We start from the raw sequence: 17,874 nt of genomic DNA on the forward strand, positions 1-17,874 counted from the left end.
CTGCAAAAGTCTTGGGCAACCTAGATTTGTTATATGGTTTTGGATGGTATGGCCCCCATAGAGCCCTGATCTCAACATCATCGAGGCTGTCTGGGATTACCTGAAGAGACAGAAGCAAGTAAAACAGCCTAAGTCTACAGAAGAACTGCGGCAAGTTCTCCAAGATGCTTGGAGCAACCTACCAGCTAATTTTCTTGTAAAACTGCACCACAGTGTACCTAAGAGAGTTGATGCAGTTTTAAGGTCAAAGGGTGGTCACGCCAAAAATTGATTTGATTTAGTTTTTACTGTTTACTGCTCTTTGTACAAAATTTATTGATGATTAGAAACTTTGTTTCATTATTCTTTAGAACATTTTTGCCTTACAGATTTTTTTTAACACGTGCTGAAGACTTTCGCACAGTACTGTACAGTGAAATGCATTGTGTGTGTCAACAACCAACACTGTCTGCGGCTGTGCTGGTCGGCAGACCGCAAGTGTGTGACCATTGCATCCAGGGTCAACGTAGCATGCCCCCAACTTACTAACCCTAACTATGTCGTCATGGACTGTGGGAGGAAACCAGAGCACCCGGAGGAAACCCACGTAGTCACAGGGAGAACATACAATCTCCTTACAGACGGCAGCAGGGATTGAATGCCGATCTTCCAGCTAGCGCTGTAAGGCGTCGCACTAACTAATTCACTACCACGTTCCAGCTGATGAAAGCATGCGATCTGCTTTCGACTGAGCTTTTGGGATTTCCTATTTCATTCTCCCTTCCCGCCCCCCTTGAAAGTCCCTGCAGTCCCTCACGAGAGCTCAGTCCAGTTTGTGAAAGTGCAGTTAGTTTGCTCTGTGAATGCACTGGGGTTAGCGCTATGTGTGGTGCTCCCTGCTGTAGGAACTACCTGGAGGCAGGAAGATGGAATCCAGCCATCTTCAGAGCTGCTTCAAAGGGAGCATGGGACTGGCCCCGCTAATAGGTCTCCAGGTCAAGGCATCAGAATCAGGAGTTTTTCTTAAGACCCCTGAACTTGCTGTACCTTTCTAATGTTAACCATCTGCCTGCAGCCTTTCTCCACAGCCCCACCCTCTATATTCCTTCATTCGCATTCTACACAAACTTCCAACTGTAGCCATGGAAGTAGTCAATGGCTGCACATCCTCTGACCTGACAGATGAAGAATCTGAAACTTTTAAACCTGAGAGTAATTTTATACTTGGAAAAAGGATCAAGTCCTTTATTTTAATTGATTCTTATTTCAGAGTAGCCACCCTTTTTATCTGAGCGCGTCTCCATTGTCCACCTGTTCTAAAAGCTTCACCAAGAACAAACTAACTCCATTCAAAGTCAAAAGGAAATCCTGCACATAATAGATATAATTGAAGTGAACAGCATTCGGGACTTGGGAGAAGAAAATAATTCTCTTCTCATTTTCCCCGGCAGATAATAATTGGATCGTTCTCACGGTGGCGATGGCAGCTGGAGGAATTTTTGTAGTCGCAGTGATCGCTTTTATCTACTTCAGGCGGAGGTGAGTTTTTAACTTGAATCGATTTCATCTTGAGTGGTCTTGGTTATAGTTTATTTCACTCTGCAGTTCTAGCTGGAGGTTTGCATACTATGCTGCCGATGTGATTGTTGTCAAGGTCAGAACCAAGGAGTTAAGACCCTTTAGAACTTCAGTCTCTTCAGAACATCCAGGCCTTGACTGAACTGTCTCACTCCTTTTCCCAGCACTGTCTCTAAGACCCTTGATTCCCTCATTATCAAGAAACCCATCAATCTTTGTTTTAAATGAAAGCTCTTGGAAGAAGGAATTCAAGTGAATTCCTTTGAATAAGGCAGGCAAACGATTTGCCACCCTTTGAGTGAGGAAGTTTCTCCTCATTATGGTCCTGGATGTCTTGCCAGGCGTTCTGAGGCACTGAGCTCTGGTTCCACACTCCTAAACCAGAGGAAATCACCTCCCTGCAACCACACCGTTGAGCCTAGTTACAGTATCCAAAGTTGCAATGAGATTACCTCAAACAGGAGAAAACCTGAAGATCAGACAATATCTTCTAAACCTCATTCATAAATCAGAAGAGAGGGAGTGCAAAGTATCTTTTAAACTGTTCCAATTAAGCTGATCAGAAGATGCATGTGCAGATCAAATGAACAAATCCGTTCACAGCTCATGATAATTAAGAATGAGATTTAGTGTGTAGATTTTAGTGACAAAAATTACCAACCGTTCCTTCTGAAACCCATATTGGCCTTATAGTTTTACTTCTTGGATTTTTTTTTTGTTTTAATAAACATGTGTTTTGCTTTCAGGAAACAGAATTCCCGAGCCCGGCAGGGTCCCGAGGATATTTATTTCACCAAACACCCTGGTAAGCTCGTTTAGTTAAAGATCCTCTCTTTAGGAAATTAAGTTGGAGGGCTGGCAGGGGAAGATTCCTTTTTAGCTATAAACCGAGCAACCTTTTCCGGTGTTCCAATTACCTGGAAACTACAAATTTTCAGCAAATATTTTCAAATTGCCCCCAATTTTGTAGACACCTTTTCTACTGGTGACAGCTGTAAGCCATTGTATGCTTGAATGCATCTGGAAAAAGCTCTTTGCAAGACCCCCCCCCCCCCCCACACACACACACACACACACACACACACACACACACACACCTGGTTTAGAGATCCACTGGCCCCCGAGATTTGGCTGTTGTAGTTCTCTTCTGTGGTCAAACTGCAGTTAATGTGCTATTTGTAACCGTTAGTGCTGGCATTTCATCTGCTGAGTATAAGATATAGTTAAGATAGGACGATGTTTCTATGCCGACAGACCAGCTGAAGCCGCTGAAGACGTACGTTGATCCACACACATACGAGGACCCTAACCAAGCTGTCCTAAAGTTTGCCGATGAGATCCACCCATCTGCCATCACCAAGCAGAAAGTGATTGGAGCTGGTACGTAAAACTTTGTACCTTGACAGGCAGTAGTTTTTCTCCCCCCCCCCCCCGCCCCTGGGGATCAAATGTCCAGTACCAGAGGGCGCACATTTAAGACGAGAAGAGGTCATTTCAAAGGAAGATGTGAGGGGCAAGTTTTTTTTACACAGAGTGGTGGGCTGCCTGGGGTGGCAGATACCTCAGGGTCATTCAGGAGTTGTTTAAATGGAGGGGTATGGACATTGTAGGGATTAGTTCAATTGGCCATTCGAATACTGATTTAAATATGGGTCGAATGACCTGTTCCTGTGCTATACTGTTCTATGATATTCATTTCTAATACCCAGATGTGGAACTGTGCCCTCAGCAGAAGATAAATATACATAAGAGCATCTTAACTGGAGGACCACAGCTGATGTTGAACCAGGCCCCCTTACTGTTACTCGTGATAGCACCTGCACCAGTACTCTGTGGTATTGTCCTGTTCAGCGTGATTTTTGTCTTGATAGATTGTTGCCTTTATACCTTTCTCAGGTGAGTTTGGCGAGGTCTACAAAGGGATTTTGAAGAAAGGGAGGAAGGAGATTGGGGTAGCCATTAAAACACTGAAAGCTGGTTACACCGAGAGCCAAAGGATCGACTTTCTAAGTGAAGCAAGTATCATGGGCCAGTTCAGTCATCACAACGTCATCCATCTGGAAGGAGTTGTCACCAAATGTAAGTAACTCCGTCAAATGAAAATAGAGAATTAGTTGGGGAAACATCCATATTGAATGATCTGAGGTGAATGTGTGACTTTCTGTTGACGATACACATTTCTCTTATCCCCTCACAGACAAACCCATGATGATTGTTACAGAATATATGGAAAATGGAGCACTTGATGCCTACCTTCGTGTAAGTAACTACAACATGGATCAGTGCTTCAAGTCTTGTTACATTGAAGCCTCGTAAAGTAGTTTTCATTGAAACCTTTTAAGCAATAGTATCCGATCTGTTACAACTTTACTCTAGTTTGTTCTAGTTCCTCGTCTCTTTACTGTACAGCTGGCTGAGATGGATGTATAAAGCTAGCACAGATATCTGTAATGAGATATACACTCAGTGGCCACATTATTAGGTACTCCCTCTACCTAATAAAGAGGACACTGACCGTATGTTCATGGTCTTCTGCTGCTGTAGCCCATCCACATCAAGGTTCAACACATTGTGCATTCAAAGATGCTCCTCTGCACACCGCGGTTGTAGCGCATGGTTCTTTGGGTTACTGTTGCCTTCCTGTCAGCTTGAACCAGTCCGACCATTCTCCTCTGACCGCTCTCATTAACAAGGTATATTCACCCGTAGAACAGCTGCTCAGTGGATGTGTTCTGCTAATTGCACCATTCTCTATAAATTCTAGAGCCTGCTGTGCATGAAGATCCCAGGAGATCAGCAATTTCTAAAATACTCAAACCACCCCATCTGGATCAACAATCGTTCCACAATCAAAGACACTTAGATCCCATTTCTTCCCTATTCTGATGTTCGGTCTGAACAACAACTGAACCTCGTGACCATGTCTGCATGCTTTTATGCACTGAGTTGCTGCCTCATGATTGGCTGATTAGATATTTGCATTAATGAGCAGGTGCACCTAATAAAGTTGGCCACTATTTATTTCTATATTTTGACACATTTCAACCCTACAGTTGAAATGTATAAAAGTACATTCAAATCTTGACTGTTTCCTTGAATTTGATTTCATCACTTTTAAAAATTTGTTAATGGAATCCTATCCTAACTAAAAGATGACAAGATTTCTTTGACTTTTCAATGGGCTTCAGTATTATAAAAATACTTATTAATCTGAAAGGAGTGGATCTGAATACACTCGTCACTGATTTGTACCAATTTCTTCTTCCACAGAATAATGATGGTGAGTTTTCTTCTCTCCAACTGGTTGGAATGCTTCGAGGGATTTCCTCTGGCATGAAGTACCTTTCCGATATGAACTACGTGCACCGGGACCTGGCGGCGCGCAATATCCTGGTGAACAGTCAGCTGGTGTGCAAAGTGTCCGACTTCGGTCTCTCGCGGGTGTTGGAAGATGACACGGAGGGCACGTACACCACCAGCGTGAGTATAGCTTTTTGCAGAAAGAGTGGCTCAGTGTGGAGAGGAGGGCAAGAAACAAGAGAGACGCAAACAGAAGATCCCAGCAGCGCTCACAAAATGCCGGAGGAACTCAGCAGGCCAGGCAGCGTCTATGGAAAAGAGTGAACAGTAGACTCCAGGCCGAAACCTTTAATCGGGACTGAAGGGTTCATGAGTCCTGATGCAGGATTTCGGTCCGAAATGTCGACTGTTTACTTTTTTCCATAGCTGCTGCGTCCCTCCGGCATCTTGTGTGTGTTAATTAGAGAGGTGTGTGACCACAAATGCCTTTTAGTGCTTGAGGAAAAGCCTTGTGAGTGGAACCACTGAAACAACTGGAAAATGCAGATCTCTTCCAACTAGCTTGGCCGCAGTCTAATGAGATGTAGAGGAGCCCGGTGGGCAAGATGCTGCAAACCCAAAGCAACACACACAGAATGCTGGAGGAACTCACAGATCGATAGGAACACTGCCTGAATATATCTCCTGACCAGAGAACGGGCGTTGACATGGCCTGAATGTGGCGCTCTGTCTGAAACAAACACTTAAAACTATTTCAAAAGAATATAAGATTTAAGTTTCTGTAGATCTTCCAAGACCTATGATAGGGCAGCACGACACAAATTCTATCTCCATGTCAGGAGAGATGCTGTTTGTGTAAGCTCCCCTCCAGGACCTGAATCCCAGGAAGTGTCCAGACAGGCATCTCTTGCTCCATTTGTCTGCTGTTCCACACTAGTGCAAATTCTGTCTCATGTAATGATAGGGAGATATAGCATAGAAACAGGCCCCCAGCCCCAACCATCAACTGGTGTTCATCCCACTTACATGAAAAGCCCTTGTCTTTTCCTACCCTCTTATGATCAGTCTCTTCATGTATTGTTCAAAGAACGGGTGATGTTTAAGAGTTTGGTCCAATAATCTCCAATTGTCGCTTCATCTGTGTACGTGACCCAGTCAGTGTCAGACCCTGTCTGTGCTGATGTCCTCTGCTTTTGAACAAAAGGCATACTTGCCTGCCCCTCTCAGTCCCTCTGGTATGCAGCTGATTGTCTCTCTAGGACGTCTGTCAATGGGGCGATGCTATTTATTTGCTGCAACCTGGCAGAGACTGGAAATGGGCGCCGGACAGCTGCTTGGGAGTTGTCCAGTTTGGCAAACTCTGCCCGAGAACTTGGCTGCAATTTCACTGAGAGAATCTTAAATGAATGTCTTGAGGGGATGTGTTTGAATATCAGAGGTATGATTGCTGCTTAACTGCCTATAAACACCTTGTGATAAGATGGGAGCGAAGCTGTGACCTGATTGCTAGGATTTATTTTTAATCCTGTCCAAGGAGATTCTGTGATCCTCAGTTGCTGATAATGGGTGTTTTTTTCAGGGTGGGAAGATCCCAATTCGCTGGACTGCACCAGAGGCAATTGCCTTCCGGAAGTTCACCTCAGCAAGCGATGTCTGGAGCTTTGGCATTGTAATGTGGGAAGTCCTGTCCTATGGAGAGAGACCTTACTGGGAAATGTCCAATCACGAGGTGAGAGGCAGAGCTGTGCAATTCTGTCCTGCGTTGGTACCCGCAGCTTGACACAGCAAAAATGCTCCGAGCAGTTTGTCGGGAGTGTTAATGGACCCAGAATGAAGTTCCATAGGGGGGTGCTAGAGCATGTGACCAGGAATCACGGAGAAAGCAGTTTGAGGAAAGGGGTGGAGAGGTTTAGGAGGGAATTCGAGAGTTGAGGGCCTTGTCCGTTATGAACTGGATTTGTGAATGAGTAAGAGGCCAAAGTTGAACGGGTAGCACAGAGGGTTTATGGAAGTGGTGGCGATTATAGAGATGGGGATTGACGTGATGGAGAGCAAAAGCTAGATGGGAATTTTAAAACCGAGTTGGCTTAACTGAGAGCCAGTACAGTTCATGTGAACACGAGGAAATCTGCAGATGCTGGAAATTCAAGCAACACACATTAAAAAATGCTGGTGAATGCAGCAGGCCAGGCAGCATCTATAGGAAGAGGTACAGTCGACGTTTCGGGCTGAGCTGTAACAGGTCGTGTGTGTGGGGAACTGGACTGTGACAAAGTCAGCAGACTGTTGGGTGAACTCGGGTTTAAGGAGAGTTGAACGAAGCAGGCTGGTTGACATTTAAGAGTCCATCGTCTCCCTTGATGTTTAATGTCCTGATCATTACTGAGCTTTATTTTGCCTGCTATTTCAAGTTGCAAGAAAGCAGAGCAGCAGATGAAGAGCTGGAGCATCCGTGGAGAGAAATGGAGAGTTGATGTTACAGCTTGAGATCCCTCATCTAGACTGAAAGACTGGAACTAGCCCATGTAAAGGGGTAGAGAGAGCTAGCAGGCAATAGGTGGGTTCAGGGACAGGTGGATGAGGGAGTGGAATGTGGGAATAGTGCAGCTTCTAACTCTGTTCCCACTAACTTCCACCTATCACCTCCCATCTTCTGGTGCCTTTCCCCATCTTCCTTATTCTCTCCCCACCCCTCCCCAACTGCATTAACCTATCACCCGCCAGCTCTCCTCACCCCTTTCTGTACTGGCCATCTCCCCTTTAACACTCAGTCCGGGATGCTGGGTGTCGGCCCGAAATGCTTTGACTGTCAAGTCCGTCCACAGGTGTGACCTGAGCCATTGAGTTGCTCCAGGTTCCAGCATGTGCGGTCTTCCTGTGTGTCAGCGGATGGAACAGTCAAGGCAAGACCCAGTGATGACAAGAGGCTGTCAGCTGTAGATGAGTGGAGCTAATGTTAGACTGTTAAATAGATGTAGAAAATCTGGTTCGAAACTTCAAGTATGACCCCATTGTTGTTGTGGATTTGTTTTTCTTGGGTGAATGCCAACTGTAAATACATGAAGAACGCTGGGGGTACTTGTAGCATGACATGAGAGATTAAAGAGCTCAACAAGACCCCTGAGGAAGCGTGGGTGGGACTATGGTGGAGTATTGATTGGTGGAAGGGCATCTGACAGGACAGATAGCAGAGTAATGCACAATCCCAGCTACTGGAGTGTCTGCAGGACAATGCCATTTTATTGTTTTGGAACCTAGAGCGGCCACAAGTTGCAGGTGTGGAATAGTCCAGTAAAAAATGAACTCCATGGATTCCTGTCATGTTGGCTTTTGGAGTTGGTACCTGCACTGGGAAAATTGGGCCACTTAAACCCTCTGAAATAGTCATAGTCATACTTTATTGATCCCGGGGGAGACTGGATTTCGTTACAGTTGCACCATAAATAATTAAATAGTAATAAAACCATATTGAAGTTACCATCTGTTGCCAATAAGGGTGAAGGTCGGAGATGGGAAGTGAAAATTCAAGCCTGAAGCCTCTGCACCAAGCACTCTCGACTTGCATGCACCATGACGTTTTCCACTTCCTACACAGTGCAGGGAGTGATCTTAGACCGTTCCACCTACTGGGCTTTATACTAGCAGTAGACAGAGTTTTCCTGACATGTCATTACTTATCATCTTGAGCTTTTACTGCCCTGCCATTTCCAACGGTGCACAGAGCCCAATCAGCCATGTCCCGGGTTACTGATCTCAGCTGCCTTTTCTTCCCTGAAGGTGATGAAGTCGATAAATGAAGGATTCCGACTGCCCGCTCCGATGGAGTGCCCCTCTGCCATCTACCAGCTGATGATGCAGTGCTGGCAGCAGGAGAGGACCAAACGACCCAAGTTCTGCGACATCGTCAACATCCTCGACAAACTGATTCGCAGCCCGGAATCCTTGAAAAGCATTGCGGATTTTGATCCACGGTATGTGCTGGTATTGCGTATTTTTGGGTGAATTAATCCCAGACCTGGTTGGTTCCCTAAATTCAGGTGGGGTGGGGCAGCAAACCTGGTGGTGATTGGCGCTGATAGGGCAGAAGGTGGGTGCTGAGGAAACCCTGGCTTCCTATCAGTTGGGCCTTCAGCGATCACCTGTAAACGAAACGTCCAGGAACTTGTGGGTCTTTCTAGAACCGTCAAAGAGCATTTGCGAAGACAAATGCTTCCAATTCACAAGGCAACCGTTCCTGAGGTCGCCCTGTTTGCATTCAGGCAGTGCCAGGCTTGGCTATCTCTTATGCTATTAGGTTGCCGGTGGGAATGTGATTAAGGGATAGTTCCTTGTATTTACGGTGATTTTTTCCAGCAGAGTGTTGGCTTGCGTGGACAATAACGGGATAATCCCACCCATGCAACATTATTTATGGGAGCCAAGCTCTAGCTGAAAGTGTGCGGGGGCGGGGGGTGTTGGATTATCTGTGCTCTACGCATTGATAGAAAAATGATTTACATAAAAATGATGTCTTTTACTCACCGCCAAAAGAAACATGAAAGTTTAGGGACTTGATGACTTCTTGGTGTCGAGTGGGAGCTGGTCAAAGATTCCATGGGTTTTTGAAACACACCAGGCAACTCCCAGTTCTGGTCAAGCCCTGGTAACTTCCATTTATACTGGGGTGCCAAACCGGCCCAACTAGTGGTTAGTAAATGTAGCTTTGGTAATGAAATCTCTCCTGGCAGCGTTCCAGTTCACTTATAGCCCTGTAGTCCCAGAAGTGTACATTCCTATGCTCCAGGTGCACGAACAATGGAGAAACCACAAAATCCTATTAGTGCAATGGCTGTAGGCAATCTGATCAGGTCTCTGCACTGAAAGCATGTCTGACTGGCTTGGGACAGAAAATAATTAAGGATTAATCTTCACTATGGATGAGCAAGTGAATTTGAGCAGACCTGTTTTATTGCATTCTGCTGTGAGCTAGCCTCCTTTTATAGTCTGATATTTTAACCCCTCGTTGCCCTGGGTTGCAATAAACAGAGCTAAATTTTAGTAGTGGGAACAGCCCTCAAATAAAATTATGGACCAAAATGAACTTGTCACCTGGGTGGTGGGGATGGGACTGGATGAACACATTCCAGTAAAACTCACTGGTGCAGGGGCCAATTGAAAGAAAAATGCAATGTAATTCAGTTTTAGGAGGGATTACTGATTGTAGGTGGAATAAAAGGATCAAGCACTCCAATCTGATTCAATGATGCCTCTGTGAGTACAGGCGTAACTTTGCATTGATATTTGTATTTGGACATTAGGGAGTACCGACATCAAACTGTCTGAGTCAATGGTTGGGGTGGGGCTTGATGGGAGTTGATTCTGCATGTTCTACAAAAGGAGTGAAGGAGAGATTTTCCAACCTGGGAGAAGCCATTCTTGTGGTGTTTGAGTTCAAAGTCATGCCTAAATCATGGAAGATTTACAGAATATTTGAATATCAGTAATCTATGAGGCCCATACATTGGTGTGATCTCCTCTTGTATTGGTTGGTCATGTTCGGTCAGTACTTCCTAGTCTGCCGAGCTGCCAATCTATTCGATACATTTTGGTTTTATAAAAATGAAACCTTGTGTAATTTTTAGATTTGCTGTAAAAATGCAATGTTGATGTTCCCCATAGCTCCACCAGTCAGAAACTTTATTACACAGACCATGGAACAATACAGCACGGAAACAGGCCATTCCCACAATGTTGTGCTGAACCAGCTAAAAAGTAAATCAAAAGCCCCTTAAAAAAGCTAATCCCTCCTACCTACACAATGTCCATATCCCTCCATCTTCCTCATATTCGTCTAAACATCTCTTAAAAGCCTCTAATGTATTTGCCTCTACCACCATACCAGGCAACGCACTCCAGTCACCCACCACTCTCTGACTTAAAAAAAAAACTGACCCCTCACACCCCCTTTGAATCTACCCCCTCTCACCCTCAATGCATGCCCTCTGGTATTAGACACTTTTACCCTCAAAAAAAGATACTCCCTGTCTACTCTATCTATGCCTCTCATAATCTTGTAAACCTCTACCAGATCTCCCCTCAGCCTCTGCTGCTCCAAAGAAAACAACCCAAGTTTGCCCAGCCTCTCATGTGCTCTCTAAACCAGGCAGCATCCTGGTAAACCTCTTCTGCAGCCACGATATCCTTCCTATAGGGGGCGTCCAGAACTGTATTGTTAGGGAAATGTTAGAAGGGGACTTCTAACATTAGCTTAACTGCACTCCTCAAGAAATATTTAACCTGCAAAATGTTTTTTTAAATCAAAATAAGGGTACCTTTCCCAATCTGAGTTTGACTTGCCAGCATTTCCCATAGCTCAACCTGTAACCAGCTTCTGGATTGCGATAAGTGCCTCTAACCAGCAAGGAAAGATTGTCCATTGTAATGAAGGAAGTCCAGAGGAAAGTAATCCATGATGTGACATGGTTTGTCATCAAGACAAAAGGAAGAGGTTTATAGATTGCAGTCTTCACTTACTGCTTGTTAGGCCACTGGTGTTGAGGGCAGCAATGAAGGTCCTCCGTCTCTGGTGTTCAGGGCTTCCCTCATCATGTCAATAGTTTCCTCTCAGTTTTCACAACTATCATCCATGCAAGTTCTGGCTGGAGACTCAAGAATACTGTTGCACTCAGCTGCAGAAGGATTCTTCAATGTGGTTTTTGTCATTTTGCTTTACCAGTCAGGGTTGTTAGCCCCCAAACCTGAAGGACCAATGGTCCACTCGTGGTCTGGCCTCTATCCTCTGACCTGCTCGGTGTGGGTGACTCTATCAGGAGCCAAAGCATAAAGGCCTGTCTCCGGTCAACTTAGCTCTCCGGGTCACTGAGGGCACGCAGGCCTCCAAACCCCACGACAAGGTTGTGGTCCCTTTTGGATGACTGCAGCCTTCAATGCTGAGTATATTGAAGGGGGCATTGCACACAGCCGTGTCCCACAGCATTGTGTTGTGACATGGCTGGCGTTAGCCCATGTGTAATAAAGTCTCACCGCTGACATTCTGACCTTCCTGCAGCGTGTCCATCCGACTGCCCAGCACCAGTGGGACCGACGGTATGATCTTCCGCACAGTCAGCGAGTGGTTGGAGTCTATAAAGATGGGACAGTATTTGGAGAACTTCATGGCAGCGGGATACAGTACTATGGAGCACATTGTTCAACTAACCTCAGAGTGAGTAAATATTTGGGCCATCACTTTGCTTTTTTCTTTCTGGATTATGGCACGAGACTAACTGGAGGAAATGCTTCCTGCTCATCGGCCCAGTCTGCTTGTCCCTGTTAATTTCCCTTTGGATTTTCTGGGGTGGCTCCAAACAGTTAAGACGTGATCCCACAGTGAGTTAGAGCTTGTGGCTATTGTGTAGCCGAGCAGCTCAGAAAGGACGAGTTGCGTTTTAAACTCTCTCAAGTCATGACCACCTAGACTGGGGATAGCTGATGAGTCAATTTGCAAAAATGTCAATCCAGTGCCTCCCCCCCCCAACCCGAATGCTTTTTGTCCTAGCTAGAGCCCGCAGTCTTCCCCAGATCACCAACGCCTGTCCCATCTAGAGCCGTTAATCTCATTCCATTCATCACTTCACAGCTAGAGAGCTCAGCACGGAAGGGGATGTCTCAATGGAATCATATCTCAAGTTGCTGGGAAAATGTTTGCTTTCCTGAGGAATTTCACACAGATATGCAGACGCTTCAAGGAAGTGCTATTAATAGTTTCTATTGCACCGCGAAAGACAACAGTCTAACCCTCACCCAGAACTGTCACTGGCTAAATACACGTCAGGTCCAGTGCACTCTAATCAACACGGTGACCCGATTTGCTCTGGTGGTGCAGAATTCCCACAGAGATGAGATAGAGACGAGACAAAACTCTTTGAAACGGTGGGGTTCTGCTGTGGAGCCTTGTGCGCAAGCTTTGTTTTCAGTACCAGAAACCGATTCAACATGTAATAACAGAGGCAGGAAGATAATGGGCTTTGGGAGTGACCTGACTGAACAAAATATAATATAAAAAAAGAGTGCTTACATATTAAATAAAAATGTTAAGGAAAGAAAACAGTGTGGGGAGGTGCTGTGAACAAGAAAGAAAATCAGAAAGTTCACAGACCAGGTGTTTTTATTTTTCAAGAACTTTATTTATTGATGAAGTTTTCAATTAAGCAATATAGAACATTTATATTTCATCGTTCCTTCTGTTCACCATATAATTACATTTCTTCAGAATATTTGGATCAGGTTACTGTAGGATCAGTGTCCATCCCCAAACGTTACATGATTGCTGAGTTTGAGAGGGTATTTCACAGGACCTAGTTTTCCAGTGTCCAGTAGCAGCCATTGACCTTGGTGAGAAAGCAGCCCCAGATTCAGTTCATTCCTCAGCATGTAGCCCTACACCTTGTCATGTGTTCTTTAAGGACAGATCCTCATACCAGAAGACCAAAGTGTTTTTTTTCATGAACTTTATGATTTTTCCAACAACTGTCCATATTTGACTTAATATGTGTCCCTGGGACTAGCCCAAGGAGGACAGCATCCTGTGGTTTGAAGTGGGCCTTGACAAAGACCACTGAATCCCTTCCAGATTCCAGAAGGAGACGGATGATCATTAGACCGAGGGCCCACACAAAGCGCCGTCTAGTTTTGAAGGAATTTAAGGAAGATGGTGATGGGATGTTTATGAGCGACGGCAATTTTATTACATTCCTCAGTGAAGGGTAAATAAATGAAGGTATCCTGGAAACAAGCAGCTTCTTTTGGAAAGCGGACTTTAATATCAGGGTGTAGCAAGGGGGAAAAACGCTCTGCTGAGGGTTAAAGTGGGTCCTGTAAACAGTGAAAGAATTCACATTCATTGCGAGGAGATGGGGAAAAGGAGTGAAATGCCCTAGGATTGCCTGTCTGGCCCCAGTAGCAGGAAATGTCTGAGTATAAACACCAGGTTCTTATCTCCATGGAAACAAGGACAAATTGATGGCTTTCTTTGTGCTCCAATGTAGCACAGGATTCTACAGACTTTCCTCATTTGGGAGAACAGAGTGAAAGGAAGGAAAGTGTCATTGCCAAGCTCTGCAGAAGACCAGCCCAAATGCATTCTTACCACTGGACATGATTTCCCTTGTGTTTGCATTTTCTCTGCGCACTAGAGCTCTTGGCTAATTGTGTGAATTCCCTTCTTATTTTGTTTGATTTGCCTTCACCTAATTACCCATGACTTGAAAATAGGCCAGCTGGTTATTTATTAAAGTTCATTGCTGGAATGCTAAGCATTTCATTAAATGCTAACTACATTGCAGCCAGCTGGCAACGCTGGTACAGGTGACCAAGATGACTGAAATGTATAACTGGAATCTTTGGCGAGTCTCTTTCCCCTTTACATGTGCCAATTCTGTGCTTTTCAGGGACGTGAAAAAGATTGGAATCCGGTTACCAGGGCATCAGAAGCGGATTGCGTTCAGCATTTTGGGACTGCAGGAACAAGCTAACAGCATGGGTGTATACACGGTGTGATGTCTTCCTGTCCTGCACGCGGGAGGCGCAAATCCATTTTCCACGGACTTGCATTACTTGAATGGGACAACAGTCCTGCACTTGAGTGCTGGAGAGACCGGTGCTGAAGAGAAACTCGATTCTTTATTAAGAACTAGAGAAGGGGGGGGGGAGAAAAGAAACACCTAGCCATCCTGCCTTTACAGCTCCCTCTTTCCCTGCTGGCTATTGTCTGATGTGGCCGTACAACAAAAAAGATGAAGCCTTTCAACATCACTGAATCTGCCTGGCTGTGACTGAATTGATGAAGAGTGTGAGTGTGTTTGTAGCAGGTTTAGTGGAATCAGCATTCAGTTCCTTGGGTGTTTGATTTAATCAGTAAATTGATTTGTTGATTTCATTCTTTGTGCCAGTAATGTGGTAGGGGATGTCTCCTTATCGAATACCATCTTTACAGTCTGTTATATCGTTGGGACTCCTCTCTCTGGAAACATAGTTTCTGAATGTCTTGGGATTTAATGCTTGATAATGGCAAAACTTGGAGTTAGACCTGGCCTGGTTGAATGGATGGTGTGCAGAACACCAACTCCTCTTTATGTCACCGAGGTTTGTCAACTTTGTGGGCCAAAAGGCCTGTACTGTGCTGTAATGTTCTGTATTAAGCGTGCTGAGAATTCCAATTTAAAACTTCAGCAGTGCTATGTCAATTGTGCTTTCCACATCTCCCATCACGCCTGCTTTACAGCAGATTCTCTTTGCATAAGGTGCAGTCACAATCACCCAGGATTAATACTCGACGACGGCAAGCTTAATGGACGCGTGCGCCAGATGGTGGGGAGGGTTGCGGCCGTGGAGCAGAGTTTTTCATGAACGGTCCTTAGAATGATTGGTCCCTATGGGCGGGGGGTGGTGTGCAGGGGTGGGCTAGTACTCCCAGGATTGGGACTTGATGCCCCAAAAGATGATTGTTCCTGTGAAGGGATCAAACAGTCAGAACCCACCACCAAGCAGCGAGACACTGGATCACAGGCAAGTGTTCAGAACCCAGCTTGTTTCTAACGCGAGCAACCCAATCGTTCATGAAACTCTATGTTAAGGAACTCATTTGCCTTCAGTAATTCAGACCAGCTGTGCTTATCTCGGTTAGGCAGCGATGAGTATTATAGCACTTTGGGAGTGTTAACAATGCATCCTATCCCAAAATCCCAAGGGCAAACTCTCCCGAAGTTCAGTGTCTCCTCTCTGCATCCTGCAAGCATCCCCATTTTTTCAGAAATCCCTCTTCCCAGATGTTTTATAACTATAATACATTTCCATATGATCCATACACAATATAGATTGTTGCCTTGGGAAGAGGGTGATGAGGGAAGGAATTTTGCACACAAAAAATTACTGCAGGGGTAGATGGAGAAAGAGGGTTAGGAAGTATACTTTTCTCCCCCAAATCGAGTTATTTTATAAATTAAAAATATCAAATTTGCACAGGCTGAATTTTTATTTCCTGATTTATAGGAATCTGACAGATATATATATATATATATATATATTTTGTAAAATCTTTTCAGAAATAGTTTGATAGAAACCCTTGCTTTTTTTAAAAAAAAGAAAAAAAAAGATTAATTTAAAGTGTATTTATTCTGCGCTTTCCCTTCTGACTGATTTTATTTATTTAACTTAGTTAATGTTGTTGCCTCTGGCTGCAAGTGTGTGTGATCTTGCTTTTTGTCCTTTAATTTGCTTGTATTTAGAACATGATTTATTTATTCAGACCAAAGTGAATGGAGCATATCAACAAATTCTCTGCTCAAGATGTTTCTTTTTGTAATAAAAGTTGGTGTTCTGGTAGAGGGTTTCCTGTGAATTTTCCTTCCTCTCGTTTTAAGATGTTGGGAATCAGTTTCTACTTAGAAGTTCAAAGTTCAATGTTAGTTTATTATCAAAGTTATGTATACCGTATACAACCTTATGATTCATCTTCTTGCAAAAACAAAGAAATACAATGTCCATCAGAAACCAAACGCCGACAAACATCCAGTGTGCAAAAGAGGACAAATCGTGCAAATAATAAACAAGAACTACTGAGAGCATGAGCTGTAGAGTTCCACCGCTGTATGAAATTAAAATGATTCATTGAAAGGTTAACAAATGCCATCGTTCATAACAAAGCTACAGTTGGAGCTGGCCTTAGCATTCAGCTAACTCTCTTCTCGAAAAAAGAAGGATGCCATTGAGACCATCTTGCCAGGGGCAACTCTTTGAAAGGATGACCTAATTAGTCCAATCCCCTGCATTTTTCTCCACAGTTCTGTGGATTTTTCCTTTCCAGGCCTGTATCAAATTTCCCTTTAAAAGTTGCTATTAAATCTATTTGCACTCCCCTTTCAAGCATTGCATTCCAGATCATAAGCACTCAGTGCAAAAGAATTTATCTTGGTCTCTCCCTTCTGGTTCTTTTGTCAATAGTCTTAAGTCTCTGTTCTCTGATTACAGACACAGGCGATGATGCTTTCTTAGTCCCTCAGTTCTGAATTACGCTTTTTTAGCTGATTAAGCCAAAAGTACTCATGCATACTGGGAGGTGAGAAGATAGGAATGGAATTCCAAGCCTTGCTGGTAAGGTACTGAAAAAAAATTCCTTCCTAATTGTAATGAATGTGAAACAATACCCGAACTTTTTCATCACTTGACTTGGTCTGTCCCATGGACTAGTTTCTTGTAGCTTGCTCACACAGGTCTGAGATTTCATTTCACTTGGATTCCTGCCAGTGTGGTCTAATACATTTAATTACTCATTTCTTTCTGTGAGGGTAAAACTTCAATTAACTAATTCTAAAGATCATGAAACTTGAACTTTAAACTATATGGGTGTGTGGTTTGAGATTGGGAAATTAGATTATAATGTTGCCAACAGATAAATAAAGAAATATTCCATAAACTCTCTAATAAATATTCATTGCTTCAAAAAGCAAAGACCCTATGAGGAGTTTGATCCAACTACTGGTAACTAATGTGGCTAATAATGACCGAGAACATTAACCTAAGGACAGGTAAAACTTTAGAAACTAACAAAAGATGATAAAAGTGATGGAGAAAATAGCAAGTGATTGTATATGATGAACAAGGGGCACAAAAAACTAAGAGCTTCTGCAAGTATTGTAAGAAAAAATAGCAAATGTAGTTCCCTAGGATATGGGCAAAAGAAATGCAAACAACATGCTGGAGGAACTCAGCAGGTCAGACAGCATCTATGCAGGGAAATAAAGTCACAGCCTTGGGCAGAGACCTTTAATCAAGAGAAATTATTTGGTCCCTGTCTTCATTGGATAACAAGAATAGGACAGAGATTGTAGGGAAGCAGGGATCTAACAATTTAAAGTAATCAACATTAGTAAGGAGAAACCAGGGGATTTAGAGCCAACGAGCCACTCCCCTGCAGGCCAGAACCACTCGTCAAGATAAAATGATACGGGAACAAAACTCCCTGGATTCTGGAACAGTCCC

General features: G+C 44.0%; 1 protein-coding gene across 1 annotated transcript in view; it reads left to right on the forward strand.

Moving 5' to 3' along the window:
* Positions 1–16,699, forward strand: part of epha2b (eph receptor A2 b) — a 53,459-nt gene extending 36,760 nt beyond the window's left edge. Inside the window, exons 8-17 of the mRNA XM_063033252.1 lie at positions 1,431–1,518; positions 2,304–2,362; positions 2,812–2,937; positions 3,454–3,636; positions 3,755–3,816; positions 4,828–5,037; positions 6,437–6,586; positions 8,635–8,828; positions 11,906–12,061; positions 14,286–16,699. Of these exons, the coding sequence (XP_062889322.1) occupies positions 1,431–1,518; positions 2,304–2,362; positions 2,812–2,937; positions 3,454–3,636; positions 3,755–3,816; positions 4,828–5,037; positions 6,437–6,586; positions 8,635–8,828; positions 11,906–12,061; positions 14,286–14,394 (1,337 nt within the window). The 3' untranslated portion in view covers positions 14,395–16,699. The remainder of the gene's footprint in view (positions 1–1,430; positions 1,519–2,303; positions 2,363–2,811; positions 2,938–3,453; positions 3,637–3,754; positions 3,817–4,827; positions 5,038–6,436; positions 6,587–8,634; positions 8,829–11,905; positions 12,062–14,285) is intronic.
* The last annotated feature ends 1,175 nt before the right edge of the window (positions 16,700–17,874 follow it).

The sequence above is a fragment of the Mobula hypostoma genome, chromosome 25 (assembly GCF_963921235.1).
Source record: "Mobula hypostoma chromosome 25, sMobHyp1.1, whole genome shotgun sequence".
In the NCBI taxonomy this organism is placed as follows: Eukaryota; Metazoa; Chordata; class Chondrichthyes; order Myliobatiformes; family Myliobatidae; genus Mobula; species Mobula hypostoma.